At 36.2% G+C, this 25,941-nt stretch overlaps 1 protein-coding gene across 1 annotated transcript in view; it reads left to right on the top strand.

Moving 5' to 3' along the window:
- Nucleotides 1-3,792: 3,792 nt before the first annotated feature.
- The window catches only part of MICU2 (mitochondrial calcium uptake 2), a 186,467-nt gene continuing 164,318 nt past the window's right edge, over nucleotides 3,793-25,941 (top strand). The window contains exon 1 of the mRNA XM_007495212.3: nucleotides 3,793-4,223. Within this exon, the coding sequence (XP_007495274.2) occupies nucleotides 4,017-4,223 (207 nt within the window). The 5' untranslated portion in view covers nucleotides 3,793-4,016. The remainder of the gene's footprint in view (nucleotides 4,224-25,941) is intronic.

Raw genomic sequence — 25,941 nt, 5'->3', positions numbered from 1 at the left:
CATTTAATAATAGATGCCACCATAAAAGGATGAGAGAATGAGATATGTTTTACTTAGGGAAGATTTGGGAACATGATACCTGTTTCCAAGTAATTTCAAAGACTATCAAGTAGAAGTGGAATTAGACTTGTTCAGCTTGGTCCCAGACAACAGAATTTGGAGGTGATGAGTGGATGTTACATAAAAAAAAAAATTAGATTCGATATAAGAAAAACTTAACAATCAGAGCCATCTAAAAGGAAACAATGAGCTACTTTTAAGAGCATAAATTATATATCTCATATTTTTTGTAATTACTTTTCAAATCTTTTACCATTGGTTTCTTAAAGAGTTTCTAGATGACTGAAACTGTACTTTATGTTTTCTTTTCTTTTCTTTTTTTTTGTCTCTCATAGCACCCCAACATAACCTGGAAGTAGGAAGAAGATGAATGGTTAATGAAGTTATCAGGAATAGGAAGGCAACTTTAGCAGTCAAGTACAAAGAAATGCTTAGAGGTATGGGTGGTGCTTGGAAGATGGGAAGAGACAACAAACAGGTTTGCTTAGCTAGTACAAAAATATGCAGAGAATTATAATTAGGGTAGTCAAATAACACATAGATGAATCAATTAACTTGGCCTTAAAGAATGTGTTAAAGTCAACATGTATTTATTAAGAATCTACTTCATGTCAGACATTGTGTCAGACATGAGGAATGTAAAGAAAACAAAAAAACAACTCACATTCTCAAGTTAAACTATTCTTAGAGTACAACAGAATATATATAAATAAGTAAAATTAAAATATACACAAGATAAATTTTAAAGTATTTTTTGAAAGGTGCACTAATAACTGGGTGAATCTTTCATGATGCCTTAAGCATCACTTGGACTGAACCTTGAAGGGAGGTAGTAATTTCAAAAAGAAGAGGACTCCAGGTTCAGAATACAGTCTATGCAAAGGCATAGAGATAGGAAATGGAATGTCGTGTATGGAAAAGAACAACAGAACAATGAAAATGGAACTAAAGTGCATGATGAGGAGAAATGTGAAATCAGCCTAGGAAGACAGACTAGAGCCAGACTATAAAGAGTTTTTGTTGCAAACAAAACAATTTGTGTGTTAGTTAAGAGGCAATATAGAATCACTGAAGTTCCTTGAACAAGGAAGTGACATGTTCAGACCTGTGCTTTTTTGTATTTGTTTAAACTATCCCTCACTATCTGAATAACAATTCTAACACAGAAAGGCAATGGCTAGGCAAATGAGATTAAGTAACTTGTCCAGGGTCACACAGTTAGGAAGTGTCTGAAGCCAGATTTGAAATAATTGTTTTTATTTTTAGTCTTATTCAACTCTTCATAACTCCATTTAGGATTTCCCTAGCAAAAATACTGAAGTGGTTTACCATTCTCTTCTTCAGATCATTTTATAGATGAAGAAATTGAGACAAGTTAAGCGACTTGTGTGTCACACAGCTAGTAAGTATCTGAGTTCAGATTTAAACTCAGGAAGGTAAGTCTTTATGACTCCAGGTCCAGGACTCTATCTACTGTGGCACCTAGCCCTAGGCATGTGCTTTAGGAACTTCAATTTGGCAGCTGTGTGGATGACTGGAAAAGGAAGAAACTGAAGGCTATTACAATAGTTCAGTTCTGAAGTAATCTAGATTTGATGTGGCAAATTGGAAGCAACCTATAGATTTCTGAAGAAGGAAGTGGCATAATCAAAGCAATACATTAGGAAGATAATTTACTCTTCCTATATCTGTTATGCATAGCCAAAAATATATTAGTTCTGACCTTGAATTTATGCTACTATAAGGATTCAATTTAATTCAATAAACAAGAGTCTACTTTACGCCAGGCACTAGACTAAGCACTGGAAAACTCCTGTTGTCATAGAATCATACATAGGTTTAGGGCTGAAAAGGAACTTGGAGACAATGTAATTGACTCCCCTCATTTTATAGATAAGGAATTTAAGGCCCAGAGAGAGAGGTTTAATATTTTGCCTAATGTAAAGGAGGGAGGATTTAAACACAGGTTCCCTCATTTCAAATTTATGCTTTTTCTACTTTTCTTAATGAGTATCACAAAATTCATTTTTTAAAAACCATTGAAATGACCAATACATGCCAAGTAATATATATGTATATGAATATATTGGTATTTACATATTTATTACATGTTGCCTTCTCCTATAGTATTTAAGTTCCTTAAAGGAAGGCTAGATTTCATTTGCATCCCTAATGCTAACACATAGGCTCTTAATAAATGTTTTTGACTGGTTGGCACAGACTTTGTGGGAAGCTGGAAAAGGATCAAGAAATAGATTAGGATGCACTCAACACCATAACTTTAGGAAATTCCTGGGCTAAAAGCTGGGTGATTTGTTTAGAATCCTTAATGATCAGATTATAGAACAAGGTAGTGTTTGAAGGAGAGATATAGGAATTTGACCTGTTTATATCTTCATAGTAATGAAAGGGACCATTAACAGATTAGGTTTGTTAACAGAGTCAGATTCTTCTTAACACATACTAGCTGTGTGACCAAATCAAGAGATAGAGATTTTCACTGGTATAATGAACTTTCAGATGAGGAAATTCCTGTACCCAGTTAGGTTAGCATTTCTCTGCTCTTTATAGTCAGTCTTAGAGAGTAGAACACTGAGAACTTAAGTGACTTGCTCAGAAGTACTTGAATGTTTCAGGCCACTGCTGTCTCTTGACCACAAGACACCCTCCCCCCACCAAAAGAAAACCAAGTTTATCTTCTGCTTGGGGAAAACAACAGGTATTCGGTCCAAATTAAAAACATACACAAAATAAATTTAAAATATTGAAGTCAGAACCAACCAAGTTACTTAATTTCTCGGTGCACCCCCCTTCCAGGTAATATTAGCTAATATTTATAGTTTTAAGATTTTCAAAGTATTTCTGTATGTTACAAATTAGTTGCTAAACTGCAGCTATGGAATTAAAGCAAATGAAGAAACTACTGAATTTGCAGAGTAGCAAGTTTAGGATTTTTCTGTAGCTAGTCAGTCAATAAATGCTTAAATCCCTATGTGCCATGCACTGTTGGATGGGTACAAAGAAAGGCCCCAAAACAAAACTGTCCCTGCTCTCAAGGAATTCAGAGTCTAATGTGGAAGACAACAGGCAAACAACTTTGTACAATCAAAATGTATACAGGATAAATTGGAGTCGGGGAGAGGTCTCCGAGGGAAGGGTCTATGATAAGGAGAACTGGGAACTTCCTGCATAAGTTGGGACTGAAGTTTGAACGAAGCCAAGAAAGTCAAAAGGTGGGGATAAAGAAGAAAATTCCGGCCATTGGAGGACAGTCCGTGAAAATGTCCGGATTCTAGAAATAGAGTGCTGAGGGTTGGAGGTGCCGGTGTCTTTTCTATGTAAAGCTTCTCAAAATCAAGTCAAGAACATTTATTAAGCTCTATATGTCAGGTGCTGTGCTAAGTGCTGGAGATACAAAGTCAAAAACAGTGCATTTAGGGGAGATGGCTCACAAGCTAAAGTGAAGAGTGAAAGGAGTTTCTGCACCGGGAGGTTCCCGCTAATGTGACATCACCGGCTCAGATTCCCCACTCCACCACCAAAAAAACAGTTGGTCCTCAATAACTATAACTGAAGATTTGAGGGCACTATTCAGGGTGTTCTTCCAGTACCTAGCACTCAGCAGGTTTAGGAAAAGTTGCTTCTCTTATCACAGGAGTATGTTTCCAGGCCCCTTTCCTTGGGGCAAGCCTGGAGGCTGGGCCTGGAAGTTGCTCCAGGGAACGTGAGGGCACATCTCCGGGAAAGGAGGACAAGGTCATCGTCCCTCCCTTTCCCCAGGCCTCAGTCTAAGCTCAGCGAACGAAAGGCAAGAGAAGTCGCTGGTATTCTCGCGAGACCGGCTGCAGAGGGGGCGGGGGCGACGGCGGCTGCGGCTGCGGCTGACTTCTGTCCCTAGTGGCTCCTCAGAGTTTCCCGATCTGTGTAGAAATCATCGCGTTGACACTTCCGCGAATATGGCTGCAAGCGCTCGAAGAGCAGCTCTAATCGCGATTTGGGGCAACCGTCTGCGTAATGTGTTCGCCGTGGGCCGGAAGGCACTTCCCCGACCTGGCCCCAAGGCTGTGGCTGTGGCGGGGGTAGCGCTGGCAGGAGTAGGAGCGGTCTGGTATAAGGGACGCCTAGACCTGCCGACTGGCGGTTACCTGACGGTCTTTGCACAGGTAAGGCTGAAGACCCCGTTCGAGAGGGGCCGCCCTGGAGGGCGGGGCATGAGCCGAGGGGCGGGGCCTAAGGACGGGGACGGCTGTGAGAAGGCGTTGTACTTCCTTCACCCAGCCCCTAGGGCTAGGTAGACCCTTAATATTCTGCTGATGGATTGAGCTCTATGGCAGACTAGGAAAGGAGCAGGAAATAAAGTAAAACGTGACATTTTTTGCTCAGTATCCTGTTCCTACTGTAAACTCCCTGAACTCCTTAAATCTGCCAAGGACCCCTTAAAGGCAGTATTTTATTCTTCAAATGCTTTTCTTTTCCCCACCCCCTAATCAACCCGTACCCCACATCTCCAACCCCTCCTAGGCCCCTTACTCCCTGCTTCGGGATCTGAGGTCTCTTTCTCACTGAGGAGCCGGAGTGAGGAAAGAAATAAGAATCTTTTTATTGCCTGATGGTTTCCGCAAATTCATTAAAGTTTAAAATTATTTTTAGTCTCTTCTTCCCCCAAACCTAGAATTCCCTTAAGCTGTAAAAATTAACACGAAGTTTTGTCAGTGACGGTTTACAATTTTTCCCTGCTGGTAGAGTACTAAAACCTTTGCAGAAAAAGAGGTTGTTGCACCTTTGTTAAACTCTGAAATAATAAGTCTAATAATGCTTATTATGTAAATATCATCTCTACATTTTCCAAATACAAAAGCATGATTATTTCATTTTCCTGTGAACAAAATGTCGAACTTGTTGACTGGATATGGGAGGATGGCAAAGGACAGGTTGCTCCAAAAGCCTTAGTGCAATTTTAAGCTGTGTTAGATAGCCAAGAGGCATAGTATCAGTGAACAGGGGCTAGAGACAGGAAGACCAGTTTTCAGCTCTTAAATTTAGCTTTGACACTCACCCTGGGCAAGTTACTTAACTGCTGTCTTTCTGTTTCCTCATCTGGAAAATACAGATAACTCCTAGAGTTGTTGTAATGATAAAATGAGATCATATTTGTAGTGCTTTGCAACCTTAAAAGCACTATATAAATGTTATGACTGCACTAAGATTTTTAGGACACTACATATTTGTAAATAAACATGATTTTTAAAAAACAAAGAAAAAAGTTTAAAAAACAAACTTTAAAACTATGCTGCAAGGGAAATTTTTTTAAAAACCCTTACCTTATCTAAGGTAGAAGAGTGGTAAGGGCTGGGCAATGGGGGTTAAGTGACTTGCCCAGGGTCATACAGCTAGGAAGTACCTGAGGCCAATTTGAACCCAGGACCTCTGGTCTCTGGACCTGGCTCCCAGACCACTTAGCCACTCTTCCGCCCCCCTGGAAATTTTTAAAGAATATAAATTGAGTGTTCTCTTATTTTGCAAAGCTCATTATAATTAGTACAAAATAGTAAAGGGAAAAGTGTACTGGGAAGTTAGTGATTTGATGGGTTTTTATAGGCTTCTGACAAATATATGTATTTCCTTGGCTAAATTTTTTTGTTTTTTTTTCTTTAGGAATTAAAAATGAAAATGAAAGTTTTCTAATTGTTTGCTTTTTATGTAACCTTTAGATTTATTTGATCCTGGACTCACAAAAGCTTAGATAATCAGATAAAATAGGTCATTCAGATAAAAATTCAGACAAAAGCAGAACATACAAATTCAAATGATAATTTGGTATTGGTGTAAAATGCTACATAGGTAAACAATGTATAGTTCTCTCCCATTTCACATTTATGAATAGTATTACTGATTGTGAAAAAGGGAGAGAGCAGTAGGGTTCAAAAGAATTATTCAACAACGTTGTGGCAAGAATATTAGCATTTTAGACATAACTTAAAACTGGTTTTCCTTATTGATATTTCTTTTTCTAATTCATAAAATAATACAGGATCAAAAATGGGTGGGAGAAGAGCAAATAGTATCAAAAAGAAAAGACTACATGTAACTACAAGTAAGGAAGAGTACATTTAAGAGAATTTCTAACAGGAGAATTCTTGGGCTGTGTACCTGAAAATGTTATTTTTTCCTTGATAAACTTTATTTTCCACTTTCTGCAGAGATGGTAGTAGAGAAATTTAGTAGAGGGATGTATTTGAAAGAAAATATAATTAATTGTTGTGGACATTGAATTTGAGATAGCACATAGGGCACTAAGTTTTTGAGATGTTCAAAAAGCCATTGTTATATCAGGAGAAAAGTTAGAACTGGTTGTGTAGAACTGAGAATCATCTGTATAAAAATGATAACTGAACCCTTTGGCGCTCATAAGAGAACCAAGTGAAATAGCATAGACCAGGACTTCTTAGCCTGGAGTCTGGGAATTTGTTTCTTTAATAATTTGATAACCACATTTCAATTGATAAGCATCCTTTCTACATCATGAGGGTAGCAGAGCACACCCACAATCTGGAAAATCCCATAAAATTTTTTGGCACTCCCTACCAGAGAAGAATTTCATTTTTTTCTTTTTCTTTAATGGAGTGTTGACAGTACCTTATTATAAAACTTAGGATTTAGTATTTGGTCATAGGCTACATAGAACATTTCTTTGTCATCTGCTGGCCTTTTCTCTGTCATCTGAGGCTTCTGCAAAACTCCAAAAAATTCCCATATAATTTTTTATGCCCACCAGCCACATATTGAAACTGCAATAAGGAAAGTCAAGAAGGAATACTTATAATTTATTTTCTTTGTAGTCCTATATATTTTATTTGAAGATTTCAGCAGACTGACAGTGAGATTTATAATATGCACATCTTAAAAACTACCATTTTAGTGGGAGGAGAGAGGCTCAGTAGGACTGAGCCTTGGGACAAAAGGTAGGACCTACAGAAAGACTGAACCTCCGGTGCTAAATTCATTGAGGAAGAAAAGTGAAAGCCCTTGGTTGATAGATAATGGCGACCAGATTCTCGATTATCTGGATCTGATAAATTTGAATAGAAGGAACCTCAAAAGGGAAGAGGTTGCTTAGTGTTGGTGGTAGAGGGAGAATCTAAAAATGGCATTGAAGAGTAAGGAGTATTTCAACTCCCTATCCACAACCAGTGAATTGGGTAAGTTGATCTAAAACAATTACTTAAGTTTTTTGGTCTCAAGATGCCTTTGCACTCTTAAAAAATTATTTAAGACCACAAAGATCTTTCTTTTATGTGAGTTACATTTATCAATATTTACTATATTAGAAATTAAAATATCTTAGTATTGTCAGTCTTACTAACCACATATCCCTCCGACCTACATTTTGAATTCCATGGCCTAAAATACAACCAGTTCTGGGATAAAATGTTAGCAAGTTGGAGCCAAGTTTCACTGAGTGCCAAAAAATGGAAAGAGGTTTAGAATTAAAACTAGTTTGTTAATTATAGAACAGGCTTTCCAGATAGCACAGTGGAAGAAGCAGGCAGATCTAATGTGGGACTTTGCTGGTGGGGTAGTTAGAGTTGGGGGGATAGGAATAAGGGAGTAAAGAGAGTATGACAAGGTAGAAATATGTTTGCTATTGAGTAAAGAGTTCAGACAGTATCTGTATCCATAATTGGAGTGAGGTTCATACTGCCCTCTTTCAGAAATACTGATTTCTATTTCTGAACAATAATATATATTCTTTGGAAAGGAGTCTTTAAAAGACAAATAAATGTGGTTAGTAAATATTTTCAAGATAAATGATGTTATAAATATTTTTCCTATTTGCCATGTGTTGCTTTTACTTAGCCTCTAGGAAACATTTATAACTTTGCATATATCTGAAAGTTTTCTTTCCCTTTTGAAATTTTCATTGTATTATTTTTCTGGATTGTGTCTTTGGCCCTTGGTTGGAATGAAACCAGGATGATTGGACAAGAATGTTGATACCTCTGAGCCTGTGCTGATATTCTCACCTGATATCTTGTTGAGTGTCACTAAGAGGGAAATAGTTCAATAGACTTCAAGGTGGATTATTTATGCTCTCAAAAAATGTAATACAATGATAGCAACTTGCATTATTAAGCACAGAACACTTTCCTCATAATAAAGATCTTATTCTTGTTTTAAATATACACTGAAGTGCAGAAAGATTAAATGATTTTGTGAGTCTATACTATCCAAATCCATATTTTTAATGTTACTATAACCACTCTCTCCTTTTGTTTCACCCACCAAGACCCAAATCCAAACAAATCCTTTGAAATACTTATTTTGCATAATAAATCAAAATATCAACCAATAAGGGACATTTGGGGTTTTTTCCAAAAATAGCTAATAGGAAATGTGATATGAAGTACCTCTTCTTTCCTTACATAGCTTGATTTCATAATATTCTACTCCTGTCAGTTTTGGTGACAGGAAACAAATCTTCAGATTTCTCAGCCACTCCCTTTGCCTATTCACAATTGGTTGGGAATGCATGTTAAATTTGTGTAATTATCCATGGCAATAGTGGTTAGGGAAGGTATAGATAATAAAATTGTATATAATTTGAAACCCTCATTTTAGTGGATAGCCACAACTGAACCTTTCTTCAGTGCTTCTAATAAAGCATCATAATTTTTAACAGAAATTAAATTCCATTTTGTGCTTTTTTCTTGCTCATACATGGTAAGAAGATGGGAAATAGAAGAAAGAAGAGATAATCTGTAAATAGATCATTTGCAGTGAATAATGCTATTATATGTTAGTGCTCCAATGTCGAAAAAAGAAGTCACATTTGAATAAAAAAAGTAGTTAAACAAAAAAGGTTTTTTAATTCAAATTTTTTTTCACGTTTTGCATGGCATTGGTTCTTTCTGGTGTGATCTTACAATATGCTCTATCCACCATCATCTAAATTACTCCTTTTTAAGTGACAAAATTCATAGTGACTGTAATGATCAAAGTTTTCCAAGCAATATGATTATGGTTTTATTAGTAGTTATAAGATTATTACATTGGTGCTCTAGAATAACAAAATTTTGTGCTTTGTATATGCTTCATAAATATTCAAATAGAATATCTTGTTAAGTTTGACTTTCAACTTTGAAAATTACAAAGTTTCTAAGAGAAACACTGAAAGAATATTCTAACCTAAAATTACCAGTAAAATGAAAAACTGAAATTAGTTACACTTTGCATCTTTTTTTGTTGTTGTTGTTTGTGGGATTTACTTGGCAAAGATACTAGAGTGGTTTGCCATTTCCTTCTCGAAATCATTTTACAAATGAGGAAATTGAGGCAAACAGGATTACACAGCTAGTTAAGTGAGGCCAGATTTGAACATAAAAAGGTGAATCTTCCCTACTTCAGGCCTGGTGCTCTATCCACTGAGCTACTGGGTGCCCAACACATCTCTTTTTTTTTTTTTTGAGAATTGCTAGGGGCACAAAAAGTTCAAATCAAGTTAACTAGTATTTGTTAGGAGCTTACTATGTGTCAGGCACTGTAGTAAGAGGTAGAGTTACAAAAAGAAGTTAAAAAAAATAGTACCTGCCTTCCAAGGAGCTTACATTCTAATGGGGGAAGACAATATACATAAACTTACTTGTAATCAGGATGTGTCAGATACACTACTTGAACCCAGGTCACCTTGCATATTGAATAGAGAGGACTGGTCTTGGATTCAGTAAGACCTAGGTTCTAGTTCTGCCACCAATACATTCTAGCTATGTGATAATGGGAATAATTTAACTTCTCAGGCAAAAGAAACTCTATTACACAGGAGTTGTATATCTGCATCAGTTAAGGAACTTGGCACACTGAGAATTCTCTTTGGATAAAATCACAGGTTTAGACTATCTATGGCCTCCCCTTAATCACAATACAGACATATTCATGTATATATAAGTCTGCTTATCTATATATGATATTCCTTGTTTTATGCTTTACCAAATGTGTTCATGAAAAGTGTGTTCATTAAATGTTTATAAATAGGATCGTTTTAAATTTGTTACTTAAAAGACCCCAATAGTGCCTTTCATAAAGAATCCTTTTATGAATAATTATCTCTTTATTTGTTTTATAACTTTGGATTTTGAGGATAGCCTATATATCTAAGTAGATATATAAGTATATCTACATGTAAATATGAATAGAAAGAATGTTTGGTGAGGAAATTTGACTTTTCTGATGTCAAAATCTGCTAAGAATAAACTAGGGAACACTATATATGTGTATGGTATGATATTATTATCCTTATTTTTAATTATGTTGGACTGAAATTGTGTTTAAATTCATTTTTCTTCAGCTGTCTTTCTCCAGCTGTCTCTTAGTAAATCAGTATTTTATAAAGTGATTTAAAGTTAAATTGCTTGTGAAAACTCATGGTTAGAGATAAATTAGAGGGAGTTTTCTCAAAATGAAGGGAAAAAAGGGGAAAACTACTTTCTTTTGATCAAAGTCACAGTGTGAGAGATGAAAGTGGCACAGAGGTCATCTTATTCAACCCATGCCTCTATAATGATCCCCTTTAGTGGGATGAAAATCACATTCTCCTCCCCTCCCTCCAAGTAGCTCATTCCATCTCTAATTGTGAGGCATTATAAAGAGATGATTTTCCTCATAATGGGAGACTAATTTTTACATTTTTTTTGTGCTAAACATTTTTTTTAAATTTGGTCAATTTCAAACATTATTCCTTGGTTACAGAAATCATTTTCTATTCCTCCCTCCTCTCCCTCCGTCCCTCCCATAGCCGATGCGCAATTCCACTGGGTATTACATGTGTTCTTGATCAGAACCCATTTCCATGTTATTGGTGTTTGCACTAGGATGTTCATTTACAGTCTACATCCCCAATCATATTCCCATTGAACCATGTAATCAAGCAACTGTTTTTTATTCTGTGTTTCTACTCCCTCAGTTTTTCCTCTGAATGTGGATAGTGTTCTTTCTCATAGATCCATCCGGGTTATTCAGGAACACTGCATTGCCACTAATGGAGAAGTCAATTACATTCGATTGTACCATGGTGTATCAGTCTCTGTGTACAATGTTCTCCTGATTCTGCTCCTCTCACTCTGCATCACTTCTTGGAGGTCGGTCCAGTTCCCATGGAATTCCTCCACTTTATTATTCCTTTGAGCCCAATAGTATTCCATCACCAATATATGCCACAATTTGTTCAGCCATTCCCCAATTGAAGGGCATCCTCTCATTTTCCAATTTTTTGCCACCACAAAGAGCGCAACTATGAATATTCTTGTACTTATATTTTTCCTTATTATCTCTTTGGGTTATGATTTTTACCTTTCTAATGATTGCATGTAATTTGTATCTCTCCTTTGGTTTTGCTTCCTAAAAAAAAAAGAAAGTAACTGATATTAGATTTAATGGTAAATTCTAAGAAGTGAAACCAATGTTTTCTTTTTTTACTAGCTTATACGGGCTAAATAAGAGTCAAAAGTTGATCATCATTAGCTGCTAAAAGAGCTGCTAGGGTTTTGAGACTGAACTATTAAAGCAGTTCATGATCTCCTTTCATTTTATTCCTCTTGCTTGCAAATGAATCAGTGTGGTTTGATAGGTAGAGTGCAGAACTGAGAATCAGGAGGACCTGTATTCAAATCTTGTCTCTGAAATATTATTCTTATATATACTAATATATATATATATATATAAATATATCCTATGCCGTAGGCTAGTCACCTGACCTCTCTTTAGCCTAAGGAAACTCTTTAAAGGTATCTGCATTGAAATCTGCAGAAGTTTCTCAAACCACTGGTCCTTGTTATGTTGACATACTGCTGACATAAAGGTGAAAGTCTCAGAATTGTATGTCCTAGGTAGAAGTATTGAGCCAATTCTCATCCCAGACTTCTAGCACTAGATAGACTAGGTACATCAACTGAACCCTGCCCCCCATTGTAATTTTACTAGAAAATAACAATTTTCATACTACTATCCCTTTTTTCTTTGCCATATGGATTTTTTAGAAATAACTACATTAATTGGTATGGCAGACTCCTTTCAGGTATTCTTAAATTTCAGTCCTTCTAGTTCTAGATTGGCATGGATCTGCAAAATGATGTCCAATCTCCAAATCCATCAGCCTACCCAGACCAGTGGGCTTGCACCTAAATAGGGCCCCAGTGAACAAAACACACAACAGCCTAGGTCCGAAATGGTGACTGGTTCTTTGCTTGGAAATGGACATATGTAGCTTACTCCTCCAGGGAAAGAGATCTGTTCCTCTCAGTAACAGTCACAGGTTTTCTGACTATATCACACTTTTCTGAGAAACCTCAGCATATTGAGGGGGCTACTTCGAACAACCCTAATCACTAATTACCAAGACTTTTATGTTGGCTCTTATAAGCCATTATCTGCTTGTTAGGATTACAGATAGGTAGAAATGCCTTACAGAAAGCTTTGCTTAAATGGCATTTGGGATAAACAGAGCCATGTGGGTGGCCTATACTATGTGGCAGTCATATGCTTAGTATTTGCAAGAGTAAATATAGCTATTTCCATATTCAGATTTTTGATACAAGCTGGCCAAAAACCTGGACCCATACACATGACCAGAAGGGTTTTGACACTAAAGTAAAATTTTTGATGAGTTATATAAGAATATTCACATCATTGAGTATACATAAGAATGATCATAAAAGGGAAAATTAAAAATTAGTAATTTAGACATGTCTCAGATTTTTAAATTTCCAAAGTATTTAAATTTAATGATTAATGTTTATTTCAGTGCCTCAATAAAATGGCATCTTCAGTAGCCCATCTCAGTTTTTGCCTTATTTTCTTTTTCTTTTTTTAATTAAGTATATTTATTTAATTAATGTAGAATATTTTTCCATGGTTAAGTGATTCATGTTCTTTCCCTTTCCTCATCCCACCCCGCTCCTGTAGCCAGTGAGCAATTCCACTGGGTTTTACATGTGTCATGGATTAAGACCTGTTTCTATATCATTAATATTTGCACTAGAGTGATTGTTTAGAGTCTATATCCCCAATCATATCCCCATTGAACCATGTGATCAAGCAGTTGTTTTTCTACTCCCACAGTTCTTTTTCTGGATGTGGATAGTATTTTTTCTCATAATTGTCCTGAATTGTCCTCAGAATTGTCCTGAATCTTTGCATTGCTGCTGGTAGAGAAGTCCATTTTATTCGATTGTGCCACAGTGTATCCATCTTTGTGTATCATGTTCTCCTGGTTCTGCTCTTTTCACTCTGTATCAGTTCCTGGAGGTCGTTCCAGTTCACATAGAATTCCTCCAGTTCATTATTCCTTTTAGTACAATAGTATTCCATTACCAACAGATACCACAATTTGTTCCGCCATTCCCCAATTGAAGGGCATCCCCTCATTTTCCAATTTTTTTGCCACCACAAAGACCGCAGCTATGAATACTCTTGTACAAGTCTTTTTCCTTATGATCTCTTTGGGGCATAAACCCAGCAGTATATGGCTGGATCAAAGGGCAGACAGTCTTTTGGTGTCCTTTGGGTATAGTTCCAAATTGCCTTCCAGAATGGTTGGATCACTTCACAACTCCACCAACAATGCATTAATGTCCCAATTTTGCTACTTCCCTTCTAACATTTATTACTGTCCTTTGCTGTAGTGTTAACCAATCTGCTAGGTGCGAAGTGGTACCTCAGAGTTGTTTTGATTTGCATTTCTCTAATCATAAGAGATTTATATATAGATATATAGAACACTTTTTCATGTGCTTATTGATAGTTTTGATTTCTTTATCAGAAAATTGCCTATTCACATCCCTTGCCCATTTATTATAGCAATCTGACCAGCGGTTGCTACATAAAGTTTTTCCTTTCCCTTGGGTTCAGGGAGGCCCCTTTGGCCAAGGCCTTTAATTCCTGCTTGGCTCAACCTGAGCTGGAGCCATTTAAATTAACTCTTTCCTCTTCCTCTCTCTTCTCCTTAATTCCTTCTCTCAATGTTAATTAAAATCACCATAATTTCCAGCTGACTTGAGTATTTTATTATTTTGGATTTTCCCTGGCGACCAAATTAATTTAGATTTTTTAAGTCACAACTATATATTATCCTTACAGTTTTGTCACGTTGGTTGTGACAAGAACCCTCAAATTTCTGTGAAATCTTTTTCCTTTCTCTCTTTATTATTTGCTTAAATCAGTCGGTCTTTTTAAAACAGCTAACTTGGCTTCAAAACACAGCTGCTAGAGTAGGTGAGTAAAAAACATTTTAATTTCTCCTTAAATTAGATAGAATATAGCTGTTTTTCTTTTTTTTAAACCGAAAGTGGCAGGCTTGGGGAAGCTCTTTAGCTAGGAAACCTGGAGAAAGTTTTGGTCTTGTCCTTCTCCCCACGTGTTTACTTTAGAAATATGTGGTGACAGCCAGTTCACAACTTACTTGACCAACTGGCTTATCAGTTCCATGACCAAACTTGTAAATATATTATTCATTGTCTCTCTGAGATGGCTCATCCCATGGAACTTATGACAAAGTCTAATTGACACACTACTCCCCCTTGGGATTTTAATTGTTATATCTGTAATATTGTATCTCCTTGAAAAACCCATTTCCCAGTCAAAGCAACCAATTGCTCCTTCTAATATTCAACAAAATGCAGAACTAAATACTCAGCTTGAGTTTATAGAGGAAAGTTTGGGGGAGATCATAGCTTTTATGAAAAGCATTAAAAGGGACTCAATAACATCCCAGAATAGGAGTGACTTATCTCTCCGTACTTCCTCATTATCCTTACACAACTTTGCTAACATTGTTGCTTATTTCCATTTGGTTTTAGTTGATTCTCTAGGATTCTTTAAGTACACCATCATATCATCTGCAAAAAGTGATAGTTTAGTTTCCTCATTTCTTTTTCTTCTTTGATTGCTACTGCTAGTGTTTCTAGTACAATGTTAAATAATAGAGGTGATAATGGTCATCTTTGTTTCACTCCTGATTTTATTGAGAAGGCTTCTAATTTATCCCCATTGCAGATGATGCTTGATGCTTTTAAATACATACTGTTTATTATTCTTAGGAAAGGCCCTTCTATTACTATACTTTCAAGTGTTTTCAATAGGAATGTATGTTGTATTTTGTCAAAGGCTTTTTCTGCATCTATTGAGATAATCATGTGATTTCTGTTGGTTTGATTGTTGATATGGTCAATTATGTGAATGGTTTTCCTAATATTAAACTTGCATTCCTGGTATAAATCCCACCAGATTGTAGTGAATAACTCTTGTGATCACTTGCTGGAGGCTTTTTGCTAGTATCCTATTTAAGATTTTCACATCTATGTTCATTAAAGAGATTAGTCTATAGTTTTCTTTCTCTCTTTTTGGTCTGCCTGATTTTGGAATTAGTACCTATTTGTGTCATGAAAGGAATTTGGTAGAACTCTTTATTTTGTCAAATAGTTTGCATAGTATTAGGATTAGTTGTTCTTTAAATGTTTGATAGAATTCACCTGTGAATCCATCAAGCCCTGGGGATTTTTTCTTAGGGAGTTATTTGATGACTTGTTCAATCTCTTTTTCTGATGTGGGATTATTTAAGAATTCTATTTCTTCTATTAATCTAGGCAATTTATATTTTGTAAATAATCATCCATATCACCTAGATTGCCATATTTATTGCCATATAATTGGGAGAAATAGTTCTTAATAATTACCTTAACTTCCTCTTCATTAGTGAAGTTGTCCTTTTCATCTTTGATACTGTTAATTTGGTTTTCTTCTTTCCTTTTTTTTATTAGATTAACCAGGACCTTACATATTTTATTTGTTTTTTCAAAGTACCAATTCATAGTCTTATTTATTAATTCAATAGGTCTTTTGCTTTCAATTTTATTAATTTTTACTTTAATTTTTAGGATTTCTAATTTAATTTTCATCTGGGGATTTTTAATTTGTTCTCTTTCTAGTTTTTTAATTTGCATGCCCAATTCATTGACCTCTTCCCACTCTGATTTGTTAATATATGCACTCAGGGATATGAATTTTCCCCTGAGTACTACTTTGATTGCATCCCAATCAATTTTGGAGAATTATATTGTTTAATTTCCAATTAATTTTTTATTTGCCTCTCCATGTACCCTTACCGATATTATTTTTATTGCATTATGATCTGAAACGGTTGCATTTATTATTTCTGATTTTTTGCATTTGTTTGCCATGTTTTTATGCCCTGGTACATGGTCAGTCTTTATGGATGTACCATGTTCTGTTGAAAAAAAGGTGTATTTCTTTTTGTCCCTATTTTTTTTCCTTCATATATCTATTAACTCTAAATTTTCTAAGGTTTCATTCACATCTCTTACCTCTTTCTTATTTGTTTTTTGGTTTGATTTATCTAGATCTGATAGAGGAAGGTTCAGGTCTCTCACTAGAATAGTTTTACTAATAAGGGATAGTTTTACTATCTATTTCCTTCTTAAGCTCCAATAGTTTCTCCTTTAAAAATCTAGATGCTATACCATTTGGTGCATACATGTTGAGTACTGATATTTCCTCATTGTCTATACTTCCTTTTTTCAGGATGTAATTACCTTCCCTATATCTTTTAATCAGATTTATTTTTACTTTGGCTTTGTCAAATATCATGATTGAGATTCCTGCCTTCTTTTTCTCAGTTGATACCCAATAGATTTTGTTCCATCCTCTCACCTTTACCCTGTGTGTGTCTACCTGCCTCATGTGTATTTCTTGTAGATAACATATGATAGGATTTTGGTTTCTAATCCACTCTGCTATTTGCTTCTTTTTTATGGGTGAGTTCATCCCATTCACATTCAGAGTTATGCTTACCACCTGTGTTTTTCCCATCATTTTGATTTCTTCTCTTAGTTCTGCCCTTTCTTCTTTCACTATTTCTTTCTACACAAGTGTTTTGCTTTTAATCAGTCCCCCTAATCCCCACCCTTATTTTACTTCCCTTCCCACTCTCTCACTTCTTATTGCCCTCTTATTTTTAATTAGGGTCTGTGGAAAGGAAACAAAACTGACAGTTGGTAGGGGAAGGCCAACTGGGAATGGCAGTTGGGTCTTATGACTAGCATTTCCTTCCTGCTGGGGTTTGACTTCCTTCCTGGTGTAGGAGGAGGGAGGAGGTCTGTGCAGCCCAGTCTGGAGTGGAGTACCTCTACTCTGTTCAGCCCGAAGACACAGGCTTCTGAAGGTTAGAAATGTTTGTAGTATCAAGCCCATTTCATGCAACTCTGCTATTCTTGTTTGTAAAGCTTGTATATATTTTGTTAATTGACAGTCTAGTTTGTGAGAAGTTCTATGTCAGAGAAAGGAAGATGTGATAGGATCATTACGTTGTTTGCTTCTTCTCTTTGTTTTCTATCAGGTATACGATTTTGTTGTACTGCTAATTTAGTGTCTTTATCCACTTCCTCATACTTTTCACAAAGTTCTTGGTAATTCTTGACTCCCAATGCTGCCAGCATTTCTTTTAATGAGATTGTGTAGTTTATGTCCTTAACTAACTCTTCTGACCAGATCGTTTGTTCTTGATTTGAGTTGTTAATGAAATCATCTTTCTCCCCCTCTTTTAAAGCTTTGTGATCTTGATTGTAAAGTTTGATGGGTTCTTGGTCTTCTTCATTTTCTGAATCAAACGTTATTGAATATAGTGATTCTGTGTGATTCGTACCTTGCACTGACTCTTGCTTGGTGATTTCTATATTCCCCAAGTCTTTTGCAAGTTCTTGCCTATTAGTATGCTGTAAATCTGTGTTGTGTGTTGATAAATTTGGTTCTTGTGTGTTTGTTCCTTCTTGTGGGTCTGTTATCACTTACCAGTTTTGTTCTTCCAATACAGACTTTTCTTGTTGCTTTGAACATTCATTTTGCAATCCATCATCAGTTTGCAAGGGAATTGCATTATCATTGAGACTTAAGGATGGCATAATGTTTGTGTTTGCTTTTTCTTGTGCAGTTACTATTGGTTGGAATTCTTCTGCAAACGGATTTAAGGTTGACTTTTCTGTTATGTCATTGGTATTTTCTTTTGTAATATCATCCCTGCCTTCAGTGTCATTGTCTCCAGGAGGTCTGCTAATTTGAATGTTCTCTGTTATTTCATTTTCCCCATTGAACCCTTCTGTTGTTTGCTCATTTGCTTTAATTCATTTGCAGTTTGTATATTACAGACTATTGCCAGTTCTGTTCCTTCCTCTTTCTTTGTAGCTTGTTCCACCATTCCAAAAATTTTCTCTTTAATCTCTGTTACATCATTATCTAATTGGATTTCTTCTTCTATCTGTTCTTCAGTTTTGTTTTGTGCTTTTGGTACCCCAAATTCTATCTGCATGCAATCTCCTTTCATTTCATTTTTCCCATTTCCTTTCCCATTTTTCCTTTTTGATGTTACCCCATGCACCTGGCTTCATAACAGACTTTGTTTGGCAGCACCTGAGACTAATTGCGAATAGTGTGGTTTCGCTCCTTGTTGGATATATCTCTCCATGGTTTCTAAATTTGGTGTTTGCAATGAAGTCTTGCAATTACAATCACAACATTTTGTATTTGTTTGTATATTATTGCTGCTATACTTTACATTGCTTTTCTAAGACCTCTGTTTGTTATTAGCTTGGAATAATTGTGCCTTTAAATAACAGTTTTGAACCATGTGATCCATTTTTCCACATAGGAAATATTTGAGTACATTACTCCTTTGATTGCTTTCTGTGTAATTTCTTGTGGGTTTGTATGATTGCAGAGTGGCTAGATTTTTTATTTCTTCAATTTCTTTATGTTTTATTTTAAATGAGCTATTTGCCTCCTTGAGCTTGGCTTTAAGCTCTTTTATTATTTCCTCCTTTTCCTCTAGGATTTCTTTATGACCTGAAAATATGTAAGTTGCAGTTTTTCTTAAATCTTCCAGACTTAGTGTTTCCCAATCTGGGCATTGAAGTTTAAAATACAATCTAATAGGTGTGTTACTGCCTTTCACAAATTGTCTCCTTATGTGTTGGAAATTTTGTTCAGTTAAATTTTTAAATTCAAGCACATCCTCTGCTACTTCAACGAGGAACTTTGATGTATGTTCCCTACTTTCCTGTCTCGATTTCTCAAATTGTCCCCAAGTATCTGGTATTTTTGAAAAACTTTTCATTGCCTCTAACAGATCTTCTCTGGCCTTTTTTGTTAATGTAGATTTTCATTATTAGATAACTCTAATTCTGTTCCTTCCTCTGCCGTGATGTTAAATTCGGATTGTTTCTTATTTTATCAATGAATTGTTGTTTTTCCCTTTTTTGAAAATAATTCTGAGAGAAGAATTTCAGTGTCCTGGACTGGATCATAAAGCCTAATTGCTCTTTTAAATTCTTTTAAATATCTCGTAGGTTCTGAAAACCAGGAAGGCATCCATTTTTTCAGACTTCCAAGGTCAGCTGTTGTAAATGGTTTATGTGTTTTTGTTTTTTTTTTTTAAACCCATACCTTCTGTCTTGGAGTCAATACTGTATTGGCTCCAAGGCAGAAGAGTGGTAAGGGCTAGGCAATGGGGGTCAAGTGACTTTCCCAGGGTCACACAGCTGGGATGTGTCTGAGGCCAGATTTGAACCTAGGACCTCCTGTCTCTAGGACTGGCTTTCAATTCACTGAGCTACCCAGCTGCCCCTGGTTTATGTGTTTTAATATGAATTATACTGCTATCTGGTTGTAGGCTTGTTTGATCCCTTAGTGGCAATATTGGTATTCTACCTTCAGCCCCATCTGTATTTTCTTGCTTAAGTACATTGTTATTTTTAGGTATGTCATGTTGTGTGTTAAAACCTTTGCCACATTGTTTCTCCTCAGTCAGTTGCTTAATCATTTGCTTTAGTTGCATCCTCTCCTCCCTCATGGCTAAAATCATCACAGCCATTTCATTCTTTTGCTTTTTTCCCATAAATTAGATGCACACCTTTTTTTAGGGCATTGTATAATTTGATCAAGAAGAATAATGCTCCAGCATAAGTGGGAATGAATGAAATCAAGTGATATATACTTATATTCAGCCATTGCAAACTTTCATAGATCCTAAACAGAAAATAAATATAATCTAGAATTGTGACAAAAAATAAGTTGTAAAACATATAAAAGAAATGTCCGATCAAAGCTAGATAACCCATGACAAGTAATAGGTTTTTTTCCATCTTGTATCTTGAAAAGTCTTTTGCAACAGAAAAAAAATGTTTTTAAGTCTGGCCCTTTAAGATTCCCCTCCTCCCTTCAGGAGGCGTGGTTTCTTTTGGGTATGGTACCACTAGGCAGATTAGTTGCACTCAACCAACACTGCTCTCAAAATGGTTACTTTCCACAGTCATACAGGCTTTTGAAATGTATGTAGACCTTCTTTCTCCCAAATTCTTGACAAAATAGGTTGGAAAATCTAGCTGGCTCTGCCAAAAACTGTAATATTTATTAAGAAAGGATGGGGAGGATATGAAAAAAACTGGGATAATGGGAGATTTGTAGCAGGGTATGGAGGAATTGTGGGGAGAGAGGGAATATTTCTGCTGGTGAGGCAAAGAAGAGAGATGCCCCCTGTGGAGAGGAAGCAGCAGGGTCCGATAAGGACTGTTTGTGGTTGAATGACTGAATTGATATTCAGCTCCCTCCATGCCGAGAAAAGATAGTCTACTTATCTGACTATGAATTCAAATAAAATAAAGTTTAATAACCAGTTGGTTTGGAGAGGTATCAGGAAAGAGGGGTGAGGGATGTTCCCTAAATAAGGTTGAAGTTTTCCTCAGCTTTATGAGCTGAGGCCACGCCTCAGCCTCAAAGGCTAGTGGAGGGTTTCTTCCCCTCCCATCTATATCTGTGCTAGCTTTGTCAAATTCAGAATCTTAGCAGTAGACAGAAAACACACAAGAACAGTTCTAACCTTCAGAAGCCTGTGTCTTCAGGCTGAACAGAGTAAGGGTACTCCACTCCAGACTGGGCTGCACAAACCTCCTCCCTCCTCCTACACCAGGAAGGAAGTCAAACCCCAGCAGGAAGGAAGTGCTAGTCACAAGACCCAACTGCCACTCCCAGTTGCCCCTTCCCCCACCAACTGTCAGTCTTGTTTCCTTTCCACTGATCTATTAAATTCCCTCCCCCCTTTCTCTCCCTTTTGGTACTCCCCACTCCCCCCACCTTGGTTTTTCCCACCCAACTTCCCTCTAGGGTATAGAATTTGATACCCCAATGGATCTAGATGCTTTTCCCTCTCAGAGTTGATTCCACTGAGAGTAAGGTTTAAGTATTACCTATTAGCACTCTCTTCCTCTCTTTCTTATAATAGTATTCTTCCCCTCTCCCTTCCATGCACCTCTTTATATGGTATAATTTATCCTATTTTTTTAATTCCTTTTTCTTTTGGTGCCATCTTCTATTCCCCCTTTCTTTTTTACATATCATCTTAAACCACTTAGTACCCCAACCTCTGCCTATGAATAATTCTTCAAATGATTATGATAGTGAATACAGTTTTTGAGTTACAAATATCATTTTTCAATATAGGAATATAAACTGAAGCCCTTAAAAAAGATTTTTTTCCCCCTGTCTTTCTTGTTTACCTTTTCTCTTGAATTTTGTATTTAGTCATCAAATTTTCCATTTAGTTCTGGTTTTTTCTTTACAAATATTTGGAAGTCTTCTATTTTGTTAAATGCCCATACTTTCCTCTGAAAATATATAGTCAGTTTTGATGAGAAGGTGATCCTTGGTTGTAGACCCAATTTTCTTGCCTTTCTGAATATCATATTCCAAGCCTTGTGGTCCTTTAGTGTGGAGGCTGCCAGATCCTGTGTAATCCTGATTGGTGCTCCTTGATATCTGAATTGTCTCTCACTAGCTTCTTACAATATTTTCTCTGCAACTTGGAAGTTCTTGAATTTGGCAATTACATTCCAAGGGACTTCCTCTTTTGAGAATTTAATGTAGAGGGTGATCTATGGACTTTTTCGATGTCTATTTTGCCCTTTTGTTCAAGAATATTGGGACAGTGTTCTTGGATAATTTCTTTTAGTATAATGTTAAGGTTTCTGTTTATTTCTAGGTTTTCAGGTGGGCCTATGATTCTCAAATTGTCTCTCCTGTTCCTGTTTTCCAAGTCAGTTGTCTTCTCAATGTCTTCTCAATTTCATGTTTCCTTCTATTTTGTCATTCTTTTGATTTTGTTTTATTAATTCTTGCTGTCTTGTGAGATCATTGGCTTCTACTTGCTCCATTCTAGTCTTTAAAGACTGGTTTTCAGCTATGATCTTTTGATTTTCTGTTTCTGTAAGGGGGAAAAGTGGTTATTTTATTTTTTAAAAAAAGGTTGGACTGGATTATTTAAGAATAGAGTCACCAGGAATTTAATTTATTCCAAAGAGATTTATTTACAAAATATGGAAAGAGTGTAAGCTATCTAGCCTAGAACTAAGTAATTTACTTCCAACCTCTGGCTCAACCCAGGCCAGGTGCCTCAGGAGTCCCTCCCTACTACTTCCTGGAATGGGATTAGTCTTGAATGGATCAATCCTGTCCTGGGAGAGAGACCATGCCCCCTACTTCCTGGTGTGGGATTGGTCTTGAATTGGACCTATTCCATGCTAGGAAGGGACCCCCCCCACCCCCTTACTTCTGGGTTTGGGATTGGGCTCCTGTGCCTAGGAGGGAACTTTGAATCTATCTAGATTCAAAGGCTGAGAGAGGCTAGTCAGTTTCAGACTGCTGGAGCTCCAGTTTTTTTTTTCAATTAGTTTTTACAGTTTTCTTTTGTTTTTTAAAAAGAGATTTTATTTGAACCATTTCAATCCCATTTACATGCATAAGTCAGGGTTCTTTTATAATATGGTTGCAGCATGGCCCAATAAACAAGATTTCTCCAACCATAGAGAAACACTAGCACATATGTATATATAGAAAAAGCCATGTAGGAACACCAAACCCATTAAACCACATTGATTTACCATGAAGAATTCCCATCTGGCTCTTTTTTTACCTTCTTTTGTGAATAGTCAGTCCTGAAAGAGATAATATGAATCAACCTAAAACACCAGACATAAAATTCTGCATCTACCTATTTTTATTATCTATTGCCTACTGACAGTCTTTGAGTAGGAGAGTTACTAATACAATCCTCAGGACAATTATGAGCAGCTGTTGCTTGCTGGCCCCACATTTCAATTGTTCTGACTTCCTTGATTTGATAACCTGTTGATTATCTAATCAGCTACTGAGTCTTGTCAAATGTTTCCCTGAAATATATCTGGCATCTGTCTTTTCTTTTCTATTCCTATTGCTGCCCTGATTTAGATCATCATTGCCTCTTGACTGGACTTTTAGAATAGCTTCCTAACTGGCCTCTCTTTTTATGCCTTCCTTGATACTACTAAGAAAGCAATATTCCTAGTAAGTAGGTCTAGTCTTGCCACTCCTATCCATAAATTTCTCACCCTTGCCTGACAAATAAAAAATAAACTCCTTAGCTTAATAGTCAAAGTCTTCTATGGCCTGACTTCATCCTACCCATCCAATCTTATATCATTCAGTTCTCCTTTTTGTGCATTACAGTCTAGTGAAACTGGATTCCTTAACTTCAATTGAACAAGCATTTTAAATGTACCTATTATGTACAAAACATAAGAGGCATGGGGATATAGAATGTGCAAAAGTTAGTAATATGAAATAGAGCTAGCTAGTTTGGAGGCATGTTGTATTAGGCCTTCAATTCCCAGCAAAGGAGTTTCTATTTTGTCTTAGAGAAATAATAGGGAGCCATTGAAGCTCTTGGGCAGGGAGGGACATAGTTAGATTTGTCCCTTTGGAAGGTTGTTTTGAAAATCACATAGAAGATGATTTGTATAGTTAAGAGATTAGAAGCAGAAAGAGAAGTTAGGAACCTGGCAAAAGGTGATCAGCAAACGTCATCTGCAATGGGGATAAACTAGAAGCATTCCCAGTAAGATCAGGAGTGAAACAAGGATGCCCATTATCACCTCTATTATTTAACATTGTACTAGAAACATTAGCAGTAGCAATTAGAGAAGAAAAAAAATTGAAGGTATTAAAATAGGGAGTGAGGAGACCAAGCTATCTCTCTTTGCGGATGATATGATGGTCTACTTAAAGAATCCTAGAGAATCAACTAAAAAGCTAGTGGACATAATCAACAACTTTAGCAAAGTTGCAGGATACAAAATAAACACACATAAGTCATCAGCATTTCTATATATCTCCAACACATCTCAGCAGCAAGAATTAGAAAGAGAAATTCCCATTAAAATAACCCTAGACAATATGAAATACTTAGGAATCTATCTGCCAAGACAAACACAGGAACCATATGAACACAACTACAAAACACTTTCCACACAATTAAAACTAAATCTAAATAATTGGAAGAACATTAATTGCTCCTGGGTAGGATGAGCTAACATAATAAAAATGACAGTCCTATCCAAACTTATTTACTTATTTAGTACCATACCCAACTACCAAGAAACTTTTTTACTGAATTAGAAAAAACCATAACAAAGTTTATTTGGAAGAACAAAAGATCAAGGAAATCAAGGGAAATAATGAAAAAGAAATGTGAAGGAAGGTGGCCTAGCAGTACCAGATCTCAAACTATACTATAAAGAAGTGGTCATCAAAACAAGACAGAAAAGAGGATCAGTGGAATAGACTTGGGGTAAATGACATCAACAAGACAGTCTATGATAAATCCAAAGATCCCAGCTTTGGGGACAAAAATCCACTATTTGACAAAAACTGCCGGGAAAATTGGAAGACACTGTGAGAGAGATTGGGATTGGATCAATACCTCACACCCTACATCAAGATAAACTCAGAATGGGTGAATGATTTCAATATAAAGAAGGAAATTATAAGAACATTAGGTGAACACAGAATAGTATTCTTGGCAGATCTTTGGGAAAGGAAAGATTTTAAGACCAAGCAAGAATTAGAAAAAATTACAAAATGCAAAATAAATAATTATGATTACATCAAATTTAAAAGTTTTTGTACAAACAAAACCAATGCAACCAAATTAGAAGGGAAGCAAAAAATTGGGAAATAATCTTTATAACAAAAACCTTTGACAAAGGTCTAATTACATTTATATGGAGCTAAATCAATTGTACAAAAAATTAAGCCATTGCCCAATTGATAAATGGGCAAGGGACATGAATAAAGAAATCAAAACTATTAATAAGAACATGAAAAAGCATTCTAAATCTCTTATAATCAGAGAAATGCAAATCAAAATAATTCTGAGATACCACCTCATACCTAGCAGATGCTAACATGACAGCAAAAGAAAGTAATGAATGTTGGAGGGGATGTGGCAAAATTGGGACATTAATGCATTGCTGGTGGAGTTGTGAATTGATCCAACCATTCTGGAAGGCTTTGGAACTATTCCCAAAGGGTGCTAAAAGACTGTCTGCCCTTTGATCCAGCCATAGCCCTGCTGGGTTTATACCCCAAAGAGATAATAAGGGAAAAAGACTTGTACAAGAATATTCATAGCTGCGCTCTTTGTGGTGGCAAAAAGTTGGAAAATGAGGAGATGCCCTTCAATTGGGGAATGGCTGAATAAATTGTAGTATCTGTCGGTGATGAAATACTATTGTGCTCAAAGGAATAACAAATTGGACGAATTCCATGTGAATTGGAATGACGTCCAGGAATTGATGCAGAGTGAAAGGAGCAGAACCAGGAAAATATTATACACAGAGATGGATACACTGTGGTACAATCGAATGTAATGGACTTCTCTATTAGTAGCAATGCAATGATCCAGAACAATTCAGAAGGATTTATGAGAAAGAACACTAACCACATTCAGAGGAAAAA

This window comes from Monodelphis domestica, chromosome 4 (genome assembly GCF_027887165.1).
Source record: "Monodelphis domestica isolate mMonDom1 chromosome 4, mMonDom1.pri, whole genome shotgun sequence".
Lineage (NCBI taxonomy): Eukaryota > Metazoa > Chordata > Mammalia > Didelphimorphia > Didelphidae > Monodelphis > Monodelphis domestica.
Note: the sequence above shows the minus strand (reverse complement) of the source record. Positions and strands in the feature narration are given on the sequence as shown.